The following is a 26,847-nucleotide window of genomic DNA, read 5'->3' on the forward strand; positions in this document are numbered from 1 at the left end:
CCCATTCCAAAATCTCGTTCGCAAAATCATTTTGTGCAAATTTGTAGCTAAAATTTATAGCTCAGAATAGCCGAAAATAAATTCTAAGCTGGATTTTGGTAGTTATCGACGGCAGAAGCTATCGACACGATCCACCGATCATGTTCGAACACGTATGCTAATTGAAATTCGGGTTCTCGAACTCGAATCCCCATGGATGAGATATTTAAGTAAGAGTTCTTGCGATTAGGAAACAAATTTAGCACCCGACTTGATAAATATCCGAACTTTGATATTTGACACCTATAAAATTTGGAAGTAAAAAACACACGGGCAATCATAATTTACTAATCATTTATTACATAAGATCGTTTTCGAAATCGTTGTGGTTTTTCATGCAACTTTACAATGGATGCTTAGGTTAAATGGGGTCATAGGACTATGGACTAACTTAATTCATTTATTTAAAGTTTTTTTTCAGGCACTCGAATCCATTAAAGTTCAATGTGCTTAGACTAAGTTTAAAGTTTTCTTTTCCTGCTCCTGATTTCCAGATTAAGAACAATGACAACGGAATTTTCTCGACTTAAGCTAAGGAACTAGATCGTAGAACTATATCTAGGGATGCTATTTACAGCTCGCAACTAGAAGATACACTTTCCATATGGACATGCTTCGTTATTCGTAGCTTAACAGTTAGGTGTGCCTTAGGTGCAATACGGATTACAGATACAGATGCGTTTGTTTTGGATGCAACAAGTCTTTTTGAATGTGAATGCTTCGTTTCCTACCCCTACTCCTACTCCTGATCCTGGATCCCGCCTCGTTTCACAGCTCCGTGGAATACTCTTCCGGATTCACGTTGAACTTCCGCCAGCAAATGTGATCCGCCGCTCCCCCCGCAGTTGTGGGTGGTGGCAGTTTGTGGGAGTTGACATTGACCACCGAGCTGGCCGACCGCTTCACATGGACGCTGGGCGGCGGTGGTTGCTGGGCGGGAGCGGCCAGGCAGCCCGTGGAGCGGCCCAGTGGATTGCGGGACATGGCCAAGGTGGAGTTATTGTTGCTCTTCCCATTGCCATAGGTAATGGATTCGTTTGAGGGCGAAATCTCTATCCTTGTGGAGTGAGATCCACTTCCTCCGTCGGACAGGCGACGGATGTAGACCACCTCGCGATGCTTCTCCACCGACTCCCTCGGCAGTCGCATCTGCGTTTGTGTCTGCGGCTGGGCAGTCTGCCTCATCCGCTGGGAATACCTCGTGGGTTTCGTGGCATCACTCGCCTGAAAGGGCACATACTGCTGTTGCGTTATACCCGGAAACTTATCCACACTGATGTCCTCCTCGATGGCCGAGTCACCAAACATGGATCCACTGTAGTTGGGTGAACTGTTGCCAGGAGTGGAGGACTTCCAGTGCTGCTGATGCATGGGCGTCTGGGTCTGTCCCCCGTTCTGAACACCATACTTCGTGGCACTCGAGTACTGACCCTTCTTGATGGAGTGGGTGTAGTCACGGGTGCCCCTTCTTCTCAAGGTGAAGTCCCTGCGTCCCGTATCCTGGCACACCGAACGCCACTGCTTCCAGGAGTGACGGGCCAGGGGATCCGCAGGACCCCACTCCTTGGCCGGCTTGGAGGCCTCGCAGATCATGCCAAAGAAATTGTACTCCACCTGCCGGAAGATCTGCACACACGCGATGATCACAATCAAGGCCAGCACAAAGAGGATGGGCGCCCAGCGTGGGAGATACTCCGCCAGTAGATCGTACTGATCATCGTCGGCACACCACCAGACCAGGATGCCCGTCAGGATGGCCGGACAGATGACCCACAGCCACATCCAGACCCGGAAGATGGGACGCCCGATAGAGAACTCCAAATCGGTGTAGATGTTCTTGGCTCCGTAGATCCAAGTTATGGCAATCAGCTCGAAGACCAAGGCAGTGACCACCATGGTGCCCACCAGTCGCGAGTCCAGCACGCGGGCGATGAGGAACTTGGGCGCCGCAAACGAAATGACCGCCACCACCAGTCCAATCAGGCAGATCACATAGTTGGGCCTCCGTGGCACGAGACGTGTAGAGGTGTACACGGCCACCGTGATGGAGACCATGGACGAGAGAATGATCAGCAGGTAGATCAGCGAGGGAACCAGATGCTGCAGCACATGGCTGTCACCCTCCCTTGAGCCATTCAACACCCGATCATAGATGGCGGTCAGGGGCTTCAGCTCCTCCATGTTCTGAAAGCCATTGGACGACAGATCGAACTGGACCATGAACAGGGTCACGGCAATGGCGTTGATCAGCAGGTTGAAGCAGAGGTACACCACCGAGGTTCTCACGGCGTCGCCTTTGTAGAGGAACTTTCCTGTGACCATGGGCAGGGCTCCAAAGCCACAGTTCACCGAGAAGAGGACCTGCATCAGGGCATTGAACCAGATGTGGCTCTCGCCCAGCAAAGTGCCATCGAAGCTCCAGAGCTCCGGGAAATAGTGACGACTGAAGGAGTTGCGCACCTCCCAGCCGGTGAGGGTGCAAAGGAGGACCAGGCCAACCAGTCCATAGACGAAGACGCTTCTTCTCAGGATCTTGGCATTATGGGTGCTGTCGGTATAGATAGGTTATATTTATATTATAGGTTTTGATTTTAAATTTTCGACTTACCACAGCATTACCACTATCCAGAGCCCTATTAATCCCGCTGCCAGCAGGCCAAAGTACAAAGGATTTCGCCAGAAGGGAGTGAGAAAGGTCTGCTGCAGACACTCTTGTCCACTGGTTCCCGTCAGGAGGTAGCCACTCTGAGTAATAAGAACAATAAGTCTTGCTTCGCTTGGGGGAAAGATAAATACTTACCATTCGCAGCTTCACGGGTCCGGAGCACTCCCGGAATGGCAGGTCATTGGAGGCGAACATTCCGATGTAGGCCAGTGCCAGCACGGCCTGCAAGGACACCCAAATGGCGGAGAGCCAAGAGGCGAATCGACTGATGATGCAGGCTCCTGCAAGTGATGAGTACAATTAATAAAACAAAAATAATAATGTAAATTATATCTTAAATCTTTGAGTATATCGAATAATAAATTAATATACTAAGCATTCATAATATTAATTTATATTCTCCTTATCCAGCTCAAAGAGAAGAACAACTTATGTAATTTTCCAATACTTTTAAAATAACTTAACATAACTTACATGACTCGGTAACTCTCTTCCTGTCTGTAAATGGATTTTTAATATTTCTTTCAAAGCGCGATCCTAACTCATAACCTTGCTAAGCAGACTACAAAAGAGCGGAAGAGGAGGAACCCAGTAAATTAAATTAAGTTTGTCATTTAAATGGCGAAATTCATAGAAGCAAAACCAACTAGTTATAAAAGAGAACGAGATTTCGTTAATATCTTTACATTTACATTTATAACGTATTCTGCAGCGACTCGAAAACCGATTCGCCAAACCAGATCAATTTGACCTTAAAAACACACCCAAAGCTGTTAATAGGCATACGTATTGTAAATTGATTGGGGACTACCCTAAGATGACATTGAATGGTGTTCGAAAACTATAAAAATGATTTGGGTTTCAAAGGTTTTAGGGCTTGGCATAATAGCTTGATAAATATGAATAAAATATTTTAATTAGCATTGTCTGTTATAGAGACCGCAACCGTATTACCATTTTTATTACACACTTCCTATCTTTTCATATGGGCCACATTGTATTGCGGTTGCCAATTCCGTTAGCACTGTTTTATACGCTTTTACTGCAGTATTGATTTGCGCTCCCCATCAGCCAAAAGGTGAGGGAGCAAAAGATCATACCTCATCTGGCTTATAGATACGGTTTTCCGTTCATTCAAATGGGCAATCGGCACGTGCCTTGAATACTTTGCCTCTTTTATCGTAATTATAGACTGCCAAGCACTCACTCATGAAACGCTCCCCTCAATGAGCTCGCTGATTTCACAATGAAATGGGCACATTAAAGCAGTCGTCAGAAAAATGTTAAGTGTTGCCTTCAGCCATTTGTGAGTTTTATAAGTCATAGCAAGTTTAATGTTCATCAAGAATAGGCTTTAATGATGACTCCTTTTCATAGTCTTGTCTTTGTATTAACAGCGCCAAAGCTAATCCAAAGTTTGCTTAGATTTAAAACACATTTACTTTTTATTATTTTAGTTAATGGACTCCATTTTAAATTAAATGTTAATAAAATGTGTTGAAATGGAAGTGTTTGCTCAGTTTATTGCTAATAAAAATATTCGTTTTAAGCAGAATAATCACCAAATAAAAATTCAAAAGAAGGATTAATATTTTTGGATATGATCTGATAATAAAATTAGATAATGCTCATACGCACTGTTGCCCATGTTTAGAGTTCGCAGTAGATTCTTGCCATTTAATCAACCTAATGAACAGTCTTTAAAATAATCTTTAAAAAATGATCTCAATACTTTAGTTAATTAAATTCCAGATCTTAGAGCTTAATAGCGCAAAAAAAGGGCGATACAACGAAGGCATTCCTTTGCAGCCACCAAGCATTCACGTGTTTTTGTTGGTGTTTTTATTATTACTGAGGTCTTTTCGAAGGTGTTGTGTCGTAATTTGCAGTTGTCGTTTTTGCTTTTTGCCATTATTAGTAGTTGCTCATATTGCTCATTTTTGAATTCGTTTGTTTCTCGTTACAATTGTTTTTGGTTTATACTTTTGTTCATTTAGAATTTGCCTTAAACGTCTCTATGGTTATTTTTTGTGGACGCGCCGCCGCTTTGCCCGCGATACCGCCTGTCCACAGCGCCATCTACCATTTGGCTCGTCCATTTCCGTTTCCGGTTCCGCTGCCCGTGTCCGATCAGCTTCCGGTTCCGCTTGGGGGCAGAAGGACTTCAGCCGGGCGGCGTTCAGATTTTGTTGTTGTTTGCTGTTGTTTTTCTTGGGCTTTTTTTTATATATTACTAGATGTCCTTGTGGGGCGCCGCCCACACGTTCGCCCATCTACCCGCTGCTGCTGCTGCTGCGGGGGGCGTGGCAAGCCAGGGGGCCGACAGACAGAGGGGCGGGGCGATGGCCGCGGGGGCGTGGCGCGCCAGCGATTACACGAACGGGACACACACACCAATGCATTTTGAGGTTTTAATATTTTTTTGTACGATTTTTCAGAGATTTTTTGCAGTCGTCCTGATAACACACGATGATGATTTTATCTACTAGGTCACATTTAAGTAAGTCTTCTCTTTTTTTAGTGTATTTTTTATGTGTACTTTTTTAGATTTTTTTGTTTGCATTGATATACATTTGGTCTGATATTTGTATTTTTTCTCGTTTTGTTCATTTATCATTTTCGATTCGTGATACATATATATGTCTTAGACTTTTGCGGTTGTTGATTTTGCTTTCTTGCTGTTTATTTGGTTTGCTCCTGTGCTCCTGTGCTTTTGCAATTGCACCCAAACCTCCGAACCGCCCTTTTCACGGGGGATCCTGAGGATGCTACGTGCGCCTGCTACGGCCTTGGTTTTTGCTTCAGAGAGTGAGAGAGATGACGAAAGTTTTGCAATCGTAACTTCGGCTACCAACGGACACAATTCGAGAGAGTGGGGATGAGACGGGATGTGTCCAACCGTCGTTGCTGCGGAATGCACGACCGCCCGGCGGAGGTCCTTGCGAGGCGGCTATTTAAGCCGCGTCCTGCCGAATTCCAACTTGGGAATCATAAAGGCTCGCACTAGCAGTGCAACTGCAGAGCTTTCCCTGGGAAGCTTCTGCCCCCCCTGCAACTGGGGATGCAAAAAGCTGCAGCTGCAGCTTAAGCTTTGACGCCATTTTGCAACTACCCCCAATCGGAAATGGGGGATGCGATGCTCTTGGTTTCTGAGCACCTGTTGCCTGCCGAAAAGTATGCAACCCCCGTCTCCGTCGCAATCTAGCAACTCACCTTTGAATATGGGCGAGGCGCGCCAGGTGTGCGCCGCCCCCTGGCCCAAGAACTGGCCCACGGAGATCTCGAGCAGAATCATGGGCAGGCCGACTAGAAAGAGCAGCGCCACATACGGCACCAGGTACGCCGACCCGTAGCGGTCCAGCTCGCGTGGGAAGCGGACCACGTTCGCGTAGCTCAGGTTCAGGCACAAGCAGAGCACGAGGCCGCGGAACACCGAGCATTTCGTCTGCAATAAAACAGAAAAGAAATGGAACAAATATTATAATTGGCTTTTAGACAGCATGGGTTAGGCTTTAACCTGGCACAGAGTGGACCCCTTGAGTGCGCCCACTAAAAACACCCACATAGAACAATTTGAATATCAAGTTCTAATATAAAACGGAAATGAATATCTGTAAATTGAATTCAAAGTATCGTTATCATTTTAAAACCCTCAGTTCACTATGGTCATTTATATTTATATTAAGGACTGCAATGAATGCAAATCATAAATAAATGTATTTTAAAGGGCTTCAAAATAAGATAAGTCACTGCATATTTTTAGCCTTGTTATATACATTTCCTTATTCATGGTATCTAAGTAGATCCAAGATTTACACTTCAAAAAATAAGTAACTTATTCCAGTTATATACATAAAATGTGTGCTTCAAAAGGAAAATGCTTGGCAGGTTCAGTGACATCCACTATTTCTGGGAATGGTTTTAACCCTGAACCCGAGGAAAGTAAAAGTTTACAGTAATAGACCAAGTATTTAGCTTTCGGAAAAATTCGCGCAGCTGATGCGAAAATACAAAAGTTACAAATCGCTGTCATATGCAAACCCATTGGGCTCGCTTTCCGCAGGTAACCCAGACAAATAGCGGCACAGTCACAGTTGCCGCATCCGCCGACATTAAACAAAAACAGAAAAGATACTCCTACAGAGCGTCGTCGTCATTTCCGGTACTTCCGCTTTCGACTTGTGTAATTTCGCTATGCCTCGCTTTATTTTCATTAATTACACAATTTTGCTTTCTGTTTATTTGTCTTACGACTCATATTCCCCGAATTGCCCCCCACTCCGCGGCCAAACAAGCTGGCTTAGTTCTTTGTGTGTTCGCACAGTGAGCGGCAAAAGAAAGTGCCCACAGCAGCGGGGAGTCGTGGGGAATCTTATTAGGCGGCGACCGAAATTCGCTCATGGCTCTAATAAGTCATCTGCAAAATGTACAGCATAAGCCCATTAGATGTGAGCGCGCAAAAACACCGGCAAGCAACTAACAACAGTCCTCACTTTGGCTACTTTCAAAGCCGAAAAAAAACATACCAACTAAAGAATACCTTAGAGTTTAAAGAAGTTAAAAATTTAAAAATTTTACAAATGTATAAAATATATTAATATGTAGATAAAATTTAAAAGGAATAACAAAAAATCACTTCATAGGTAACATTTTTTAATGTATCTCACAGTAGCCCTCTTAAAATTAATTTATAAATATATTTACCGCTTGATATGATACTGAAAAGGTTTTAATCCTACTAAAATCCATTCAAAAAGATACCTTTTCTGTTAAAAAAAAATTATTAAACAATAGGGAAACAAATATAATGGAATAGATTCTCACATCTAAAAACTGAACTTGAAACCATTATATTTTTTAAATGTTTCAAAATTGTACTTATTTCCATTCTAAACTGTTTTTTATGCACAGGGTATGTATAATAGTTAGACGGCGGAGCTCTTTTAAGTGAAATTCATTCAGTGAGGCAAGCTAACTGCCAACAGGGCAGCAGCAGCATCCAAAGGTAAAGCGGTAACAACAACGTGACGCCCAGGTAAACGCAGTTAATAAAGCGAAAACCGCACGGTGAAAATGTAAACAAAAAAATCGAGCAGCCAAACGGCGTTTGGAGTTTATGAGCGTGCAGATGACGAGCATTATGTGGGCATCTATCACATGCCCATAAAGCATATCATGCATGATGGCCCCCCGAAGTCCCCCTATCACTTACTTTTCGATAGTATCGGAAGGGTACATCCTCGTGCACCACGTACAGATAGTCGGCTAAATACTTTGTCGTTGGTATCTCCATCTTGGGACAGACTTTGTATTGTTTCGAGTCAAAGAACTTGTCATTTTCTTGCATTTGTTTGTTGTTACATACAAATCAGGTTTTGGTATTGTTATGCTTTGGATTTATTCGTTAGATTTCTGCGAGCTTTGGCTGAAATATTAATTGCACTGCACTCGAAAATAAATAAATTACAATTATCGCGCGCACTCGTGTGGATTTTTAAGTATTTCGTAGGTATTTATTTTTTAAACATCATGCTAATTAGAGCCTCGACTTGTAGCATTTGTGTCAAGAAAATAACAATATTTTTATGCAAGTGGAACAAGTTATCACGTGACGACAGCGAGCCAACAAAAAGCGCAGTCTTTTAAAATAAATTGGCACCACCTTCAGAGCCTGGCCCTGAACCGCTTATTGAATGTCTCGCTGTCTCGTTTTGTTTTTATTTCGTATAAGGTATTTGTATTCTTTTTTATTATTTCTTGTCTCGTTTAACACAGATCGCCAACGCGTATCATTGACAGTTGTTGTGGAACTATAGTACTCGAGCTCCTTCTATACGTTATGATATATAAAGAGCTGTTTGTGGTTGCGGACTGCCTGGAATTCAATTACATTTCATTGCACAGAACTCATTAGTCAGGCGATTCACTTCACACTTTTGCATTTTCCCCGATTGCACTGCGTTTCCTTTTTCTTTAAGTTGTTTCTGATTTTATTTTTATTTTTAGACTTTTTCGATGAGCGTGTGCACTCATCACGGCTGCAGCGTCGAGTTGCGACTGCGCAGACGACGATTTTGATTGGGGGGAAAATCGAATTCGAGTGCCCGGGGAGAAAGAGCCGGCCGGGAAAGATGGCCAAACAAGTTTTCCCCCAATGGGTAAACTTATATTTGGGATCTGATCTCTCTCCGCCTGATTTTTCCCCTGGCAGAGTTTTCATCTGGATGGAAGCCAGGCGTTGTTTTTGGACCACACCGAGCGTGCGAGCGAGCGTACCTAACTGCTCTCTCATTAATGCAGAACTGACGACTGACGTAGTGCCGGCGGCAGCGGAATAAAAAAAGGCACTACCATACTGGCAGCAGCGGCTCAAAAGCAGCGACGGCACCAAAGCGTGGCTTTCTATGCACAGTGGCTGCGCAAAGTCAGCGCACGCCTCCGCGCGTCTGCGGAAAACGCAGAGCCGAGCACACGCCTCACTGGGTTTCTTTGGAAATTTATGCATGCTTCTACTGTGCACAGAGACAAAATCTAAGTACTTAATTATATTCCATCCAAAGAGTTTACAAGTATTACCAGCCTGATTAAAACATAAATTATTATATATATATACATTGTTGTTAATTAGAAAATTAATTAATTTTTTTTTATTTTAATAAGGTTACATAAAGTTACTGTTATTCATAACAGAATCAACCAATTTCCCCTTACCCTTCAGCGTATATTGCGATTTTTCCAAGTGCACTTAACTCACCTGAGAGAATTTAATCATCACAGGTTCATTGAAGCTCTTCAACATTCTAAGCTCGCCCACATGGGTTAATTGAAAAAAAATAATAAAGAGACCAGGGAATACAAAGATGCTGGCTGAATGAGACTCTTTTTCTATTGCTTAATGACGCCCTCAGGCCGCGTTCCCATGTCTCGAAATCCATCTACATAATTAACCTGTCTTCTGCACAGCAGGAAGAGCCCACCGCAAAGAGCAGAAACCGTCTATTAGTCTTGGCTCTTTGAGCCGCTTCTCATACTAAAATTAAATTTCATTTTAACACGTTCTTTGAGCGCAGAAAGAGAGAAGAGCGTGGTAATTTCTAATTATTATGTAAGCATGCGAGCGAGACTGGCATTGGGCGCGTAATTAACAGCACTCACTGTGGGATCAAAAAAAAATAGTGGGGAATGGGGAAAAATTATCGAGGTAGCGCCGAGCAAAATAGGTGGATAGAATGAGCGCTAATGGAAAATAAAAATATTATTACTAGTTGGGAATTATATTTGGCATCAAAGTTCTGCCATACTGAGCGGAAGTACCTACGAAATGCTAATAAAATCGAATCAACGAAGGTTTGACTTTCTCAACGATGATCACATCAAGAACTTAAACACTTTTAGCATAAATAATTGCTTGAATTTTTGGTCTTTTGACGGTTGGGCTTGTGTCCGGCATATCGAATGAGCTGCAAAGTGGTATAATAAATATGAGAAATATGAAAAGCCAAAAGTAAAAGCGTGGGCTGAGGCCAATTAAATGAGAAACTTAACCCATAAATACCCGCCAAGGTTTCTCCGGGGTTTCTTCTATCGAGAATTGATTCCGTGATTGTATCAGAATGGAAAGGTTTCTTGTCTTGTAGGCTGGACAATCATTACCTTCGGTGTCACCTGAAACTGGAGTGTGAAAATGTCCCCACAATGGAGCACTGGTCACAAAAGGTGTCCGACATGAGGCTATTGTATGCAGTATTTGCTGTTGAATAAGCGATGCCTAGACAATCTCTTTGACTGAACGGATCTGGGCACTGGAGCATGGACAAGTGTACCCGGGGAGTTGAGTTGTAGTTATAGTTATGGTACTCGCATCTGGGCTATTGTTTTACGACGCGGATTGCGTCTCGGGGGCTCTGTCTAATCAGTGGCCAGTGAAAGGAGAAGTCATGAAGCCATGCAGTTGTCTGTGATATCGTTAACCCGTCAAATGGTCTCGGTTACACCCAAAAACCCGGTAGCGCAGTGTACCGTGTAGGGGGATTGTGTATCGTAAAACTCAAGGGAACTCTGCCCGATTCTTCCCCCCATTCGCACTTTCACTGAAGGCGAATTCAACGATTTATCGATGCAATTCTAATAGCCCCCTGCAATTGCTGTATTGCAGTAAACCAGTTTGCCACTGACGTCATTTCTTATTTTCATTTCTTTTTATGGCCGAAACGTGCGACTTGCCACTGCCGAATTTGCACCGAAAGTATCTGTAGTTTTTGCCTCTGTGTTTTGTTGAACTTGTTAATCAGCGAATTGGAAACGAAATAACATAAGAGATGAAGTAACTGAACAGCCCGAGAAACATGCATATGGGCAGAGGTTTTCGCTTTGGGTCTTGTGTTTTGGCAACTCGCACGGGCCGCAAAGAAGCAATGGCAGGGAAGTGGTGGGCCATCGATTGTGGTAAGCAAATTGCACATTCGAAAAGTCCCAAGTTAAAAGTAAAAATAAGCAAACAAATATGCGAGCTGCCGGCAGACATGGAATTTGCCGAGCCCAGTTGCAGATACTGTTTTAACAGCGGGACCATGAAATTGGTCAATAAATTGTACTACTGAATGCGAAATTTGGGCAGTAAATAATTAAATCGGTTTATTGCTAAGCTCTTTACTGAGTACGTGCTTACTGTAAAATAATTGCTGTTTAATACAACATAAATCAATTGAATGGGTAAGTTCCCTTAATTAATGTTTCTAATACTTAAAAGTTTCAAGAAAGGCAAGCAAGAACTCAAAAAATGTGAGTATCTATATTTTCATATGTTAAAATGATTTTTTAATTGTATTGTAATGAATGAAAAGTAATTTTTATATTTTTGCCTTTAAGATTTGTTTTATCAAAACGAAAGACTCAGGCGACGAACTTTTCCCCCACAAGTATGCAACAATTTCCAAAGTTTACGTTCCTTTGGCTGTTGAAAAAATCATTGCATACCATAGGGCTGAAAATAACATACTATGTCAAGTAATGTAGAGAAGTGAATGTCAAGTTCACGTCAAAGTAAATATTCTCATTATACATTTTTATTATAATTTAATATAAAATGCATATTTTTTGATGTCATGTATTTGTCTATAAAAAAAAATAAGCAAAATGAACTTCAAAATTTGTATGGCATTAAGAGGTATATAATTATAAATAATAATCAATTTCTAAATTGATTATTGAACGTTTTTAAATAGCACTTAGTTAGGAATATATTTTAAGTAAACCACTTTAACTTGTTCTGTAGTTTCACTAAACTTAAGAAAATATGTACTTTTTCTCTAGCTTATATTTTTCTCCCTTTGTTTTAAAACAAAGATTAGAGAGATAATTTTTACTCTAAAATGCAGGATGTCTTAAAATTTTTTATTTAACTAACTGCACGCATAGCGGACCGTTTTCCAGTGTGTGTGATGCTAATTAAAACCAATTAGCATCTGTTCGAAGCATTTCATATTGCACTTGGCACTTGCACTTCCACTTCCACTCGGCCGGGGAACCGGGTCTGAATGGGTGAAAATTGCGGGAAACAATGGGAGTGCCATTTGGATGCGAAAGACAATGGCCAAGCGGCCAGCTGGGCCCTATCCGGTCCACTCCGCTGCGATCCAGTCCGGTGCCCGCTGCCTTACTAACCCAAATAGTGGACAAATACGAGCTCGCAGATGCCGAAACTAGTTTTATGATCGTGTTTATGATGTTGCCGCTACCCGACAACCCTATAAACAATGACTATTAGACCAAGACACAAGGATGGACTGTGTGGAAGACCTGCATTCCCCGCCGGGTTCGAGCAGTAAAATAGCTTCAGGTGTTTGAAGGTTGAAATCGCCACGCCCGCTGCTGCAACCGAGAGTGTGTAGTCTTGGGTAATCTTCATCTTGAAAACTACCCAAACACCTCAAATCGAAGATCAGCAAACAAAGGTGGAGTCAAACAAGTCACGCGAAAATTTACGCGTTTTAACTCTAGAAGATGAAACAGTGAGACGGAAAAGTCTAGTGATATAACAAAAATACATACCAATACAATGGTATGCATTTCTAAACAATTAAAACCCAACCCATCATATAAAACTTTTGTTTTCTGTTCGCGGAAGTGTTTAAATATCATTTACTTATCCCTAACAGCCGATTGCATTGGCTTAGACGAATAGATCGATTCAAAAAAATGTGAATATTCTCTTGGGACCTGAGACACGTACACAAATTCGTTCCGAATATTTTCAGCATTATTAAGCGGATAAAGAAAATTTACAGCAACCGTGAGTAATCAATTAATGGAATCACCGAAGCTTCAAAAGACTCGGCTTACCTGATGATAAGCAGCAGTCAGTTGAGAATAAAAAACAATTCGTTTTCACATTCATTCTTATTCTCAAAAACCTCAAAAGGAAGATGAATCAAATCGCTTCTGGCCAGCCCGTAACATTGAGAAAAGGTGTTCAACTTGAGAGATCTTGGCTGATAACTTCTGAATAGCCAAAACAGGTAGGACCACCGCTCGAATGGGAACCGAAATAAATTGCATACACGAGCTCCGGCTTCGAAGATGAACTACTTTTTTGAAAGTTCAATCTGTAGGAATGCTAAATAAACCTCAAACATGCTAATAAATGCACACTTTAATTGGTTTGGCTAGGCCGCGGATAAAAGGCGTGTGGAAGATTAGGTTTCTTTCGTCAGAATAATATTAATTCATTTAAGTAGTTTTTCAGAAAGGCTTCTAAATCAAGCAGCTATTTTGGTGTGTTAAAACAAGGTAAAGAAGTCCGGAACGCCACAAAAAACATTTTAAACTTTGTGTTAAACATGTGAAGAATTTTAAAAGGGTCATACAAATAAAGTTTTCCAAATTTGTTATGTATAGATATTTTTTGGGTATTTTTATATATGAATATGAATTTCTATGAATAAACTTATTATGCCTTAACTATTAAAATTCTAAAAGTTCCTTAATAAAATACCATCTAATAATTTTTAACCAGGAAAAATTTCCTCATCTGCCTACAACTAATTAAACCTATAATAAAATTCGTGTTATTGATGCTTTTAATTTCCTCAACCATTCAACACGTATGTTTTAACTTCCTAATAAACCCATTTACTCTACCTCCTCAATTTCCCACCATAAACCACACAACTGTTCGCCCCATTCCCACACCTGTCTGCCCGACTCACCTGTTTGTTGGACTCATCCTCGGCGGCGGGCAGCAGCTTGGCATTGCTGGCGGTGGTGATGTTGTGGGCGGAGTGGGCAGACGCCGACACGGAGAAGTTCTTGGACACCGCGTCGTGATCCATGTCGTGGTAGCCGCCCTGGATTTCGCTCAGTGTGTTGTTGCTGCCGCTCAGGGTGACGATGCCGCTGGAGCTGATGCGACCGGAGGTGGCGGTGGTGCGACCGCCACCGCTGTCCACCACACTGGACACCGTGGAGATGCAGCTGCGAGTGGTTTGGGGCGAGGGCGTGACGGTGGGCAGGTCCGCCTCGCTGGCCTTGGCCCTTCGCATATTCAGCCAGGACAGGCGCTGCGGTTGCCGGCGGTCCAAGGTCACGGATATCTGACCATTTCCGGTTCCGCCCTTGCCACCGTCGCCACCCGGTGGCGCTCCTCCAATATAGACACAAGTTCTCGAAGTGGCTGTGGAATCGCTGCGCAGGCGGCCGGAGTTGCTGTTGTTGTGATTGTGGTTGTTATCATGGCGCGGCAGGGTTGCCATGGCGCCGGATATCTGGCGGTAGGTGGGCGTGGCCGGGGGCCGGGTGCCACTTCCGGCACGGGCTAAGCTGATCTGCTCGGCGAGGGCCTCGTCGCTGCTGCGGGGCTTGTAGCTGCTGTTCATCGATCAGATCTGGGGATAGCGTTAAAAAAGAGGGCACAAAGTCAGCTAAATTTGTCATTTAAAAAAAAATCTTTTCTAAATCAATAGGGGTAAACAAATTTGGTACCGAAAACCTATTTAGGAGTGCCCCATAAATCACAAAAAAGTCGAACTTCAACATATTTTGGGTTCGGACAAGGGAAGCCAACGACAATTTTAAAAATGATCAAACATCAAAAAAGTTCTGCCTTATTAATCTTTTTTCCACTTAGAATTAAAAATTTTTTTTTTGCGCCCATTTAACTAAAATTATTTTTAATATATATTATCGTAATGTTATTTTGTGAAATTCAATTACAATGTTTAATATTTAATAAAAACAATCAAGCAAAGTTGTCAACTTTTTTCCTGGTGTTCGGTGAGTAAAATTCGTGGAAATATCAGAATAACTTCAAAGCCAAACTCCGCCTGCGGAGTTCACACGAAGCCCGAAAATCATATTAAAAATACGATTATATCCGCTGTTGTTTTTCTAACGAAATGATTCATATGGGAGATCGGTTGGGGTTTTGTTTTGGGCCTGTTTGGACAACTGATTTACATGCGAATCGAACTGTGAGAGAGAACAATGTCTGTCCGTTGAACGGAAAGTGAAAAGTCGCCTCAATTCGCAGCTCTGCGAAAGTGAAAGCCCTTCAGCCATTCTACGGCATACTGATGGGCTTATTATGCCATGGATTATGACATTGTTCCCGCAGAATCTGCGATCGCCTTTTGTCATGCAATTTAGCACAAATCAGAGCAAATCATTTCATTTCTGCTCTAGACAGGTGACTTTGTTGCCGAAATTTCACTTGTCTGGTTATTTTTATCAGACACTGACAGAGAAAAGCTCTCGGCAGAAAGTTGACAACAATGAGAATTGAAACAAAGTCGTAAAAACAACTGTTCCAATATGAACATGGCAAAATAAAAAATGCATGAACGAAAATAAAACGAATCGAAAGACACACAGCGATATCAGTTGCTCGGCTCTCTGTTTCCCAACTTATTTTACTGACCTGAAAATGAGTTTGTCGTGCTAAAAATATTTTCGAGGTTCCAATGCCATTGCTTAACGCAAGTTTAATTTTAATCAGATATAAAATAAAATGTTGTTGACTTTAAATACTTGTTAGCCCTTTGGAATTTAATAAAATCAAAACCATTTAACTGGACTTAACTTATTTCAAAAGATTAAAATTAAACCCGACAAGACCCGATTAAAATTTTATGAGCGCTGTCCTCTACGGGTATAAACCATTTTTATTTTTATCCAATAAATCAGTCGATGTATTTTTTATAGGAAGATAAAGAAAAACCCCAAATACATTTACAGTCATATTAGCTACCGTCATTGGGCCTTGGCAACACCAATTAAGCAAATATATGCGGCTAATATCATTAATTAAGCCAAGTGCTTGGTGTTTATATATATTTTTTGCACCGCTGGATACAATTCAAACGACACTATGACTCAACGCGAACCTAACATTTCGATTATTAAGGTTGTGTCATTATATTAATGACTGCTCTCATCTTATCGGCACAATGGCACACATTTATCTTGGCAACAGCAGCAGCCTCTTATCACAATCACCTGAAATGCATATTTACAAATAATTATGCACGCTTGCATAAATGAGCAAAAAAGGTTCGGTGGCAGAAACAAAAAGGAGAGAGAAGAAAACAAAATCAACTTTTAACATGCGATTGAGTTCGGTGACCAGCAACGCGGCCCAAAAGAGGCCGTATCTTAATCTCGCCCGAGTATTTATACAAATTTTCGTTCATTTACTGGTGTTTCAAGCCGCCAAGTCATAAAATAAAAGAAGGTGGGGATCTCAGGTGATCGACCCGAGGGATATCCTCTACTTAAATGTGATAATCAAGGAAAATATGGTTTGGCAGTCTTGGTTAAGTAAATGGTGGGGGATTCTGTTTCTTAAAGAATCTGTAATATAAACATGAAGAACTTTCTTAGATAGGAAATTTAAAAAAACATATTCTTAAAGAAAATTCATGCCAATGTTAAAAAATATATAGTTATTTGAACAAGGTTTTTAAAACTAAAAGTTAAACAAGTAAAAAAATGAGACGACTTAAAGATTTTTACAATTGTGTCATTTGAAATTTTGAAATTTTTCTTATGTAACTACGAAAATATTATTTTCTTTAACGGTTTGCAAAATACATCTTGAACCCCTAAAACTGTATTTTCTCCGAAAGTCCCTTTCTGCGGATCAAATTTCTTGAGCCGGCCGATGTTTATCCGCAAACAGGCTTTAATGAGTACCGGGTATCGAAGTGTTTACGGCGTCTTCGGCCAAATGAAGGCACCAAAGTGGATGACGCCGTCGTCTCCGCTTGTTTATTGTTGAACATTTTGCAAACAAATGTGGCGCCGTATGGCCAGAGATTTGCATTTGCATGTTGCAGATATATAGCCACAGATACAGATACAAAATTCGGAGAGATGTGAATGCCTTCAGATACTTTGGTGGCCCACTCACACAGGGGCAAAGAGATGGCAGACACAGATACAAATTGTGAGGAGACGGGGCGGAACCAAAAGCGGGATCGCTCGACCGTTGGCGAAGACTCGGAAACCCAGTCCAGCGGGACGATAACCAAGGGATCCGGCGATCCGGCGATGCATCAAGTTACAAGTTATTAACAGGTACGAGTGCGAGTACAAGTGTTGTCGAGGAAAGCACCACACAATGCCCCCAGATGTGCCTTATGCTTTTCTTTGTGCACTCGAACCGAACGGCGACAAGTGCGGGAGTTGGGCTCTGGGTCTTCGTAAAAAGTATGACACTTGATAAAGGTTCTGACGAGGGCAGCATATATATGAGTGCTATGTGTACTATATATAGAAATGCTGGCACCAACTTCCACACCGGCACCACCATAGAGCGCAGCCGGGCGTAACCACAACGCCAGACAATCTGCCACTGACCAAAGCCAACGCGAACATTAACTTGCCATTTAGCCTGTACTTATGGCCCGCAGAACCCAAACAAACCGCACAGAACCCCAGATCTTTCCACCTTTGGTAATAAAGTTTTTAGCTGAAATTATCAAGGGTTCACTTCCAAGGAAACCCCAAGAATCAACTGCTGTGGCAGTCATTATTTTTAATGGAAAAGCAAATGGATGGATGAATCTGGCAGTACACAAAAAGCGTCTCTTATGAGAAACCTACGAAACAAAGAACCCCTAAGATCAATCAATGTTTGAAGGTCAAAGTGGTTGAAGGATTTCATTATAAGCAGATATATACTATAAATTCTGCATGGGTTTTAATGCGTCTGTAATGTTTTTGTTATAAGGAAATATAAAGTATCTTTTAGATATATTTTATCCTTTTCATTAGCATTCCTTTGAAATCTGAATATCACTAATATGACTACATACTTTATGAGGTAACTAAAATAATCCGAATTGCCCTTTCATTTTCTATCTCTATAACAACCTTTAACTTTAACAACATTCCCGGTGGATTACCATCAATTAAACGGCGTAGTCTGCTTAATTCCGAGCCCATCTGTAACGAGCACACGTGGTTGACCTTTGACAGGGCCAATGTCCAAGCTGCCAGCGATTCGAAGGCCCATTATCAGGCTGAACCTGAACCTGGACTGGAAATGTCACATGTGGCAGCTAAACAACAGAGTAATTTCCATTCTCAAACCGGCAGCACTAATTAGGGTCCAGCAATGGGGAGACCAAATCGAATCAAATCTCGTGGCAACAATTCATTAAGTGAACCTCGGGGATAATCGCAATTGGCATGGTGCTCGGCTGTGGGCTGTAGCTGCATCTGTATCTTTAATGGCCGTATCTGTATCTCAATCTGCATTCGAGTAATTGAAAGTCTGTGTCTAACCTGGCGTAAAAGGAAAGTAAAAACTATTCAGATGGGTCTATGTATTTCTCCTCTTTCTTCTGCTTCTGACGGCCCGCTGAGATCGCAGCCACCAACGAAAGTAAAACCAACAAAGCCAAGATACATACTTGGCTAACTGCCGGCTGACTTGGCACAGTTTCTCAAAAGGCGAAGATTATGTAAAATTATGTGCAAATTGAATTGAAACTCAGGCGACACAAGTAAAAGTACGAGTTTCTCGTGTCTTGTATCTTGCATCTCGGCATCCGCGCGTGTCCGTATCGCATTGATTGCCTTTTATTGATTGTCCAATTCCAATACCAATCGACTTTAATTAATGCCGTCCGCTCTGGGGACACGGACCAGTGCAAAAATCTCGCCATGCCACGCCCCTTCTCAATCGCTCGACTGATTCCCATTCAAAGTGAATTTTCAGCGGTGTTTTCTCAACAAATTGTCACATCGGCGATGGCAATTCGAGTTCCGTTTTTCGTGTTAGTGGGCCAAAAATCCGAGAACTCGTTCGTCCATTATGGCTGTGCAAATTGTATTTAGCTCGTGGTAATTGCACTTATCCAGAGATCAAGGCAAGTGGACACTTTTTACGCTTTTCTTCTTCCTTTTTATTATTTTTTTTATTACTATTGAACCTGTTTTGCGCGTGGAGATTAGCCAAGAAACTGCCCACTTTGACACTTGTTTGTCACTGGGTCAAGAGCATAAAAAGATACGCCAGGAGAGGCTCTGGCTTCGACCGCAAACTCGATTCCATGGCTGCTGCTCGGGAGGATTGTGTTGGCCCATGATTTGCATAAATACTTCGTGCTGCCCTTGCCGCTCGTTAATTGCATCAGCAGCATCGAGTCGCTGGCAATCATAATCGGTACTCAAAACAAAACTCTACTAAATGTAGGTACCCCCGTCCTCTGGCCATTTACCCCCTCCTTCGGTTGCACAACCAAAGTTTCGCTTTTGGTTTCGCACAATGGCAATTATCAGAATCATTAGCAACTGAATGGGCCCCACCTGCCTCCCCCCTTATTGACATTAGATTTGCCGCTTTCGCAATCGATTCGAGCAAACAGATGTAGTCAAAGTGGCAATGAAAACGGCGGGATGCTACCTGAATAATTTCAGTTAAAAGCATAATTCATGCCAGGTGTTTGAGCTGATAGCCCGTTTTTACAGAACTCTTTCTTTGCTGAAACAGGTGTAAGAGGCTCGTGATTAGGTTCCCAGTTGACTTTCATGTGTTCCCAGAACTTATCTGAGGCTATGCTAATTTTAACTTAGTCATGTGATGATAAACCTAACACTTTTCCATAGAAAAGGCTTCATTAAAATATCACAAAATTTATTAAAAATACAATTTGATTTTCTAAAGAAATTAAAATAATATTCTGGGACAAGCAATATTTTAGTTTCACATAAAACAATACTATAAATTACCGTAGAATTCCTCGCAATAAAATAAAACTCGGATAAGCGATCACATACACATTAAATACAGTCTTTAACATGCAAATATTTTTAAATATTTCTTTTTTCACAGAATTTCAATGAACTTCTTGCCACTTCTTATGGCCAGCCTAAGGTTGAGCCGACATTCATTCATCACTTGTTAGGAAGTAGATAATTTTTTAATTTGTATTCAGTTCGGCTTCTGATTTTTTCGGGGCAACAAGCGAAACTGGAACTGGTAATCAGAGACGTAACTCTGTTCCGAAAAGCTCATTTGAATGCTCCATAAAGAGCAATTGCCACACGGCGAAATGGCAATCATTGAGGCACTGGAACCGTCATCAATTTCGATTCGATAGCGCAAAAATTCATGGAAATTACGTTCTCACACACGCGAACTACAAACGAAAAACAAAAAATCAACGAAAAACATTGAAAACACAGGCTACGGATACAAAGCGTTTTGCGGTAACAGAAAAACTAAGCGACGACGACGACAGGTTCGGCGGTACTGACGGACTGAACGGCCCGAGAGCGGAACTGCGATGAGCCGAGCTGAGCGGAGCAGTGGATAAAATACCTGACAGGTAGCGAGGGAGCCGAGCGGTACAACACGTGTAACGGCTAAATGTATCTGCCAGATACACAGCTCCTAGCCCAACCGATCAGGCGTCGGGCGGTCGCTGTAATATCAGCGAAACACGCAAACCATTTTAAGATAGTTTTAAGAAGAGGCTCTCGACTTCACCTTATCCTGCACACAGCGAAATTATATTAATTTGGAGATTAGAAAACCAATTTGCATTATAAATTTCGTCATCGGAACAGAAGGCAGAGGTCGCAAGAGGTAGGTTCTCTCCTTTATACCATGTCCTGCACTGGAAAAATAGTATAGGCTCACAATAAAAAGGTAATATTATTAGTTAGTAGATTATTTAATTTTTTTGTTTGTTTTTGAAATAGCCCCACATTTTGTACTATATAAATGGGATATTTATACCGTCTCCTAAATTTTGAAAGATCAAAAAAGGTTTGAGCATACCAAACAATATTGTAGACCTGTATTATTTCTGGAATTAATAAAAATAATATTTATTTTTCGAATGAATTAAATGAATGATACAAGTTTATAATGTAAATAATGCTGAAGTCTCATGTATTTGTTTTTACTTTTTCTATATTTTATCTTATCTGAATTTAATGACTTAACAAAGCAAAGGGACCTACAGATAAGATCAATGTGATGTGTGCTAATGTAAAAATGATCTAATTACACTTTACATTCCATAGGTTATCGGTCCATTGTGTTTGTCCATTCCTTGTTTATTGAATCAACCTTACAATAAGTACATAAATTTCCTCCGTGTACCCAGCACATAGGAAGAACGCACGAATCCCAAAACTGAGTTTCATTGAGGGAGGGAAAACCTTCGAAACCTTCGGCAAAGAAGCCGCACAACAAAGAATCGGGCAAACGAAATGCTCATAAACAGGAAATTAATCACTCGAGTGTGTGTACAAGGCGTCGATTCCCATTCTCGGGCCCTCAGGTAGGAGGTAGGATATATCTGGGCCTAAGACCCCGTCGGCGGGAAAGGACGAGGTTGTGAGGAAGTGAGAATTCGAGGGTTAGGGCCAGTAGGGTTTCCGTAAATTCCCATTTGCCAAGGTCAACCAGGTATTTACAACTTCATTCGCTGCGTGCAATTCGATTCTGTTTATTTTGACTTTTCGATTGTTCGCACAGTGCAGCATAAAGGCGATCATAAAAAAAGTTTCCCAGGTAGTACGACGCTATTGGCATAATACTAATGAGTTCCTAGTTTGAGTTTTTCTTAACGATGATTCAATGGCGCGACCAAAGATTCTTTGCCAATAACTAATTACAATTGTAGATGTTGGAGAAGGCAGAGTTACCGGTTTCCGGCTCATTTCTAATTATAAATCCGACAACTCAACAATTATTTTTAATATTAATTTAGCATGCATCCAGCGAATATTTCATGGCCCCAGAACATTTGCGCAATACCTACTGATGCTGATCATGAGCTGGGGGTACGAAGTGGAGGGCTAAACACCTTTTGATACGAGAAACGCGCAAGTGCTTTGTCTTGTTTTCATTTTTTGTTCTACTCGGACAATAATGAGTTAAGGAAACCATCTTCACAGCTTCAAAAAAAGAGCTTAACCAAATTGTTGGTTTCTAATCTGAGTTCTGATTTATTGTCTTGAGTGGTTATATTTTCTAGGTAGCAAGATTTAAAGATTTGTTCCTGCTAATGAGATTCATTCTCTAAATTGCACACTATAAATTTTAATAAAAAATGTCATAAAACGTGTGCATACATTTTATTCTTCACACTAAGCTAAGTAAATCAGATGGCAAAATATTATTAAATATATTTTTATATTTATTAGCAAGAATGAGATGTCTAGGAATGTAAAAAATATAAAATTAAGATCTTTTTATTATGACTACCTAAATGAAACTAGAACATGCCAGTTACTTCTTCTTTAACGGCATGTGTCAAACATTATTTAAGCTAATTCCTTAATTTGATAATTTCATATTCATATGCAAAGCTGATTTACGCAGACATTTTCGTCACACCTGAGCTTCCCAGCTAAAACCTCTTTCCCCAAAGACCTCAAGGCAGTTGAGCCTGGACTTGGGGGCCAGGGGAGCGGACAATGCTTGGCACCGCATTAGAACCGGGCTCATCAAATTGAGGAAACTGGTCTGTGTGTAATGTAAGACACGAGTTCGTCCACTTCCACGATCACGTTTGCCTGGTGAAAACAAACCAAACCAGACGAGCAGACACACTCGGAGAAAAGGGGACGATAGCCGCCGACTCGCCTTGGCAGGTAGACCTGTCAGTTACCAAAATGAGTGCAGAGCCATTTTCCGCAGCATGCTTTACTTCGCCTTGCTTCTTGCTTTGCTATTTCCCAGCCGCCTTTTGGCCACTTTCTAGCGGCAGACTCCAAGAACCGTCGAGCAAATTGCACCACTTTGTGGCGTTCTGGTGGCGAGTCGGCCCAGAGCCTCATCATTATGATGGCCATTACCGGCTGCAGTGTACCTTACTGACACCATAAATGGTCCGCCGGTGCCCTCCGCGGGCAGCGGAGCTATGTGCTCTAGGTCCAAAGGGGGCGCCGAGTATCTGGAGTTGCTTTCCACCTCGGTCACAATGCTGCGTGGAGCCATCGAGCCGCGAGATCTGCAACTCTACCCCCAATCGAATATGACGTGCTCGGGCGTTTATTTTTCCATCGTTTCTAAGAGCCAACGCGGGGAGATATCGCATTTGTCTCTGGGATTTCTTGAAGTCGAGAACGTTTGTTATTCGGAATTTTGGCATCGTTTTCTAAACCAACCAACCGCAGTAGTATCTTTAAACTAAATAATAACTTAGAGATTGTATTCTATCTTAAGGGTTTCGCTCGGAACACCCTTTTATTAACTATAAGAAACTAGTTTTTAAACACTTTCTTCTATTTTATAACCGCAATTTTGCATTACAGTAGTCTTATGGTGTTATAAAAGCCTGAAACCATTGCCCCCACTTTCTTTATAATAACCCTATATATTATAATGTATAATTAGCTGATAATGGCAGTGTTAGTTAGAACTTTTGTAGCTTATTTCGTTTCCGATGTTTAAGCAGGAATTAACATCTCATAAATGAATGAATTTTACTTTTCAACTTTTTCCAAAGATCCTAAGGTGAAGGTGTCTTTCTACCAACTTCCTCGCCTTTATAAATGACTGCACTTTGCCGCTTTTGATTAAGATATAGCGTCTCTTGTGGGCTCACACAGTTCACATGGCCCATGGTGTTTTGAGAACACGACAACAATAAATAAAGATTCACCGCGTTGGGGGCGAGTGGCTGGTGTTATGCGACTGCCTCTGGCTTGCATACTATATTCAGTTAGCACTTGCCGTAACTCTTCTCGCCTTTATTTTTATTTATCTGAGAGTGACTTCATTTTCTCAGGGCTGAGCCGGGCGATCTAAGGCTGCGCCGGTGACATGCAACCCCCGTTTCGGGTTATTTTTTCGCTTTTTTTGTAACCTTTTATCGTATAACGTTCCATTGTTCCGAACAATGTGCACCGCACACTCTTTTTTCCACATGCATTATAAAACAGGCACATAACTATACGATCACCTGTACATAACTAGGTGTTTCATTTGCACATAGCACACTGGCGGCGCTTATTGTTTGAGCTTTTCGATTGCCAAACAAGCCGAAAATTTGGTAGAAAAAATTTGAGCACGTATGTCGGAGATTAGGAGCAGCCCCAAGCACACCTTCGGGTCAGTTCTGCTGACGACAGCAGAGCTCTGGGGGACTTTGAATAACTTAGTCTAGGTCTAAACTGCGCGAAAATAACGGTCAGTTGGGTGGGCAAAAAATGTGCGGCCCACAGCGAACCGTGGTGCATTTGCCAGGGAAAAAAATGGTAAGAAGAAAGAAGCCAAGATACAAAGAGAAGGAAAGGTAAGAAGCCAGCGGTGGGTAGGGAAAAAACTGCCTCTGGCAGCTAACCTCAAGTAAACTTGGGTTCTGGTTCAGGCCAAGACCGGGGAGAGATAGAGGAAAAAACCTGATGACTCAGTCACGAATGGTTTCCCCCCCTCGGGAAATTGGCGGAAAGCGTGGGGGAGTTGCTGGAGCACCTTCCTCCGCTCCGGACACTGCACTTAGGTAAAATATTGAAACAGATAATGGCCAAGTGCAAATATTTACCAAGCGTTGCATTCTACAGCGGATATTACGCGTTCATATGCCATTTCCTACGGAAAACTTCTAAATGTGCCACGCAAATAGGCAAACACTTGGCTCAGAACGAAAACAAAAGTGACTCCAAGTGTTTACGCCTAATTCAAGGTACTATTATTGTAGATATTATTTGCTGAAAGGCACCTAGAGATAAAAAGCCCCCTGATTTATACTGGAAACTACTTTTTTATAGTTGTTAGATCTTGCTGTTCCTAGCCCTGCTGCTGTCATTTGCTCAGCTGACAATTTAATATTTAATTGTTTAGAACACATGCCAAATATTTTAATACATATACCTTATTATTACCATTTCCACAAGTGCATACAGGGAGTATATGAGGTGTGGACCATTAGTTCTCTTCGGTTATCAAGTGTTGAAATTGTATTTTTTGCATGCAAATAGTTAAATGGAACGGCAATTAAAACTGGGCAAACACAAATTTCAATGGTGGCAATCAAGGAAATTAAATAGGGTACATAAGGCAAAAATGAGAACTTTGATATCGCCGCAATGGAGGCAAGGTACAGTGATGACATCTGACACTATATCATTCATATATAAAAAATGAATGAAGTTGGCATACACTGTTACAAGTCATTAGAGAATATAATTGAACTTTAAAAATTTTCATTTTCAAACTAATTCAATATTAAATCATATTATGCTGCCAACCCACTGGAGCGACCTCATCATCCCTGGTCTTTTAATGACTCAAGATCACCGCGGCGATTACAATATTTACTGATGACATAGATAACTCTTGAACTTAATCACTAAGCATAGTCGGAGTCTTATCTTGTCGAGAGCAATTACAGTGGGTTCTGTAAGCGTAGGGCCAGTGAGGTAACTACAGTCCGAACTAGCTAATTGTGGCGGAAGTCGAAATGCACCGCCGATACTACGTATTTCAGCATTGAACTTGCCGAGACGATCGACCAAGCGATCGCCGGTGACTGACTTTCCAGGGGCTTATCAAGGTGGGCCAGGTTTCAGCGAAACTTCGTTAAAATATACGGCCAACAGCGACTGTGATGACCGCCAGTTAAGGCGAAACAAAGGGCAGTTGCCAAAGAGGATCGGTGAGGAAGGAAAAACAGTGGGAACTGCCTTAAAAACATTGAACTATTTCACTTTATATAAGAATTTTAAACTAATAATTATATTATTATAAATGAAAGGTATATAACATTGCATTTAAAGCACTTTATCTTAAGGAACCCCCAAATACCACATGATAAAAGAGGGCATAAAAAACTGTTTTTTAAAACAGAGTATGTTAATTTTAATTTTTTGAAAAAAGTTTTAAAAAATTGGTTGTAATTCCAAGTATTTATTTTAGGTGCTAGCAAGACCTCCTGTCCTGTCTTTCGTATCCGATCAAAAACACGTTAAATGATGTAAATACTTTGTCCAAGCACCTCCTAACCGGAATACCAAGTTACCGGTCTTCACTGTACTACATCCAGCCGAAAAAGTGGAAGAACATGAGCACGGGAGCGCACGAAAAGCACTAAAAGCGAGGAACGTGTGTGCATGAGAAATGCAAAGGCGGAGGGCAGGGCAAGGTATGGAAAGGCTGGAGGAGATGGGGATGGGGATGGGGATGGAGATGGGGGTACGAGGTACGGGAAGGCAAGGAGAACCGAGTCAGGAGCGACAACCGCAGCACGAAACTGGTCGGACGGGTCGCTGCAGCGGCCAGGCTCATGGGACAGCCCAGACAGGAGGGAGGATCGGCTCGGATCGGTTCGGCGGGCGGCCGTCTAACTTTTTGTTCTCCCTGACGGAGCTTCTTAAAATATGCACCACATTCAGTCGCATGCGCTGCGGCTTTTTCGCAATTACCATTTGCATTTCACGGAGTTATCAACACGGCACACGAGCACACACGGAAACACGTACGGATAGAACAATTTAAAATGCACGGAATAAAATGCTTATAAGGCAGATGGTTGGGGGCGACGCGGACGCGGACGAGCGACAACCGATCGGACTGAGGCGCGCGACTTGACTGGGAGCTCGACCCAGAACTCCAACTGCTGGCGCTTGGAAAACCACCCGGAAAGCTCACTCTTCGGGCTGCAGAGCTCTCTGCACAGCTC

The 26,847-nt window shown here is 41.9% G+C and overlaps 1 protein-coding gene across 3 annotated transcripts; it reads right to left on the bottom strand.

Moving 5' to 3' along the window:
- Positions 1 to 316: 316 nt before the first annotated feature.
- On the bottom strand, positions 317 to 26,768 carry LOC108034998 (sodium-dependent nutrient amino acid transporter 1). 3 transcript variants are annotated; one of them, XM_050886771.1, is made up of 6 exons: positions 26,591 to 26,768; positions 13,912 to 14,586; positions 5,918 to 6,149; positions 2,840 to 2,985; positions 2,648 to 2,784; positions 317 to 2,587 (listed from the first exon to the last, which is right to left on the bottom strand). In XM_050886771.1, the coding sequence occupies exons 2-6, from the start codon at positions 14,575 to 14,577 to the stop codon at positions 808 to 810; spliced, it is 2,961 nt and encodes a 986-aa protein (XP_050742728.1). In that variant the 5' UTR covers positions 14,578 to 14,586; positions 26,591 to 26,768; the 3' UTR covers positions 317 to 807. The 3 variants fall into 3 exon arrangements, with proteins under 3 accessions (XP_050742728.1, XP_050742729.1, XP_050742730.1); XM_050886772.1 differs by lacking the exons at positions 13,912 to 14,586; positions 26,591 to 26,768 and adding exons at positions 7,917 to 8,146; positions 8,595 to 8,954; XM_050886773.1 differs by lacking the exons at positions 5,918 to 6,149; positions 13,912 to 14,586; positions 26,591 to 26,768 and adding an exon at positions 3,912 to 3,930.
- Between the last annotated feature and the right edge of the window lie 79 nt (positions 26,769 to 26,847).

The sequence above is a fragment of the Drosophila biarmipes genome, chromosome 3L (assembly GCF_025231255.1).
Source record: "Drosophila biarmipes strain raj3 chromosome 3L, RU_DBia_V1.1, whole genome shotgun sequence".
In the NCBI taxonomy this organism is placed as follows: Eukaryota; Metazoa; Arthropoda; class Insecta; order Diptera; family Drosophilidae; genus Drosophila; species Drosophila biarmipes.

What these genes read in the sequence shown, in the direction of transcription:
- LOC108034998 (XM_050886771.1), bottom strand. Translation starts at nt 14,577, where the DNA reads ATGAACAGCAGCTACAAGCCCCGCAGCAGCGACGAGGCCCTCGCCGAG. An exon ending in AGGATGAGTCCAACAAACAG is followed by an intron (nt 6,150 to 13,911) that starts GTGAGTCGGGCA and finishes GTTTTATTGCAG; the next exon opens with ACGAAATGCTCGGTGTTCCG. An exon ending in GACCCGTGAAGCTGCGAATG is followed by an intron (nt 2,785 to 2,839) that starts GTAAGTATTTAT and finishes CTTATTACTCAG; the next exon opens with AGTGGCTACCTCCTGACGGG.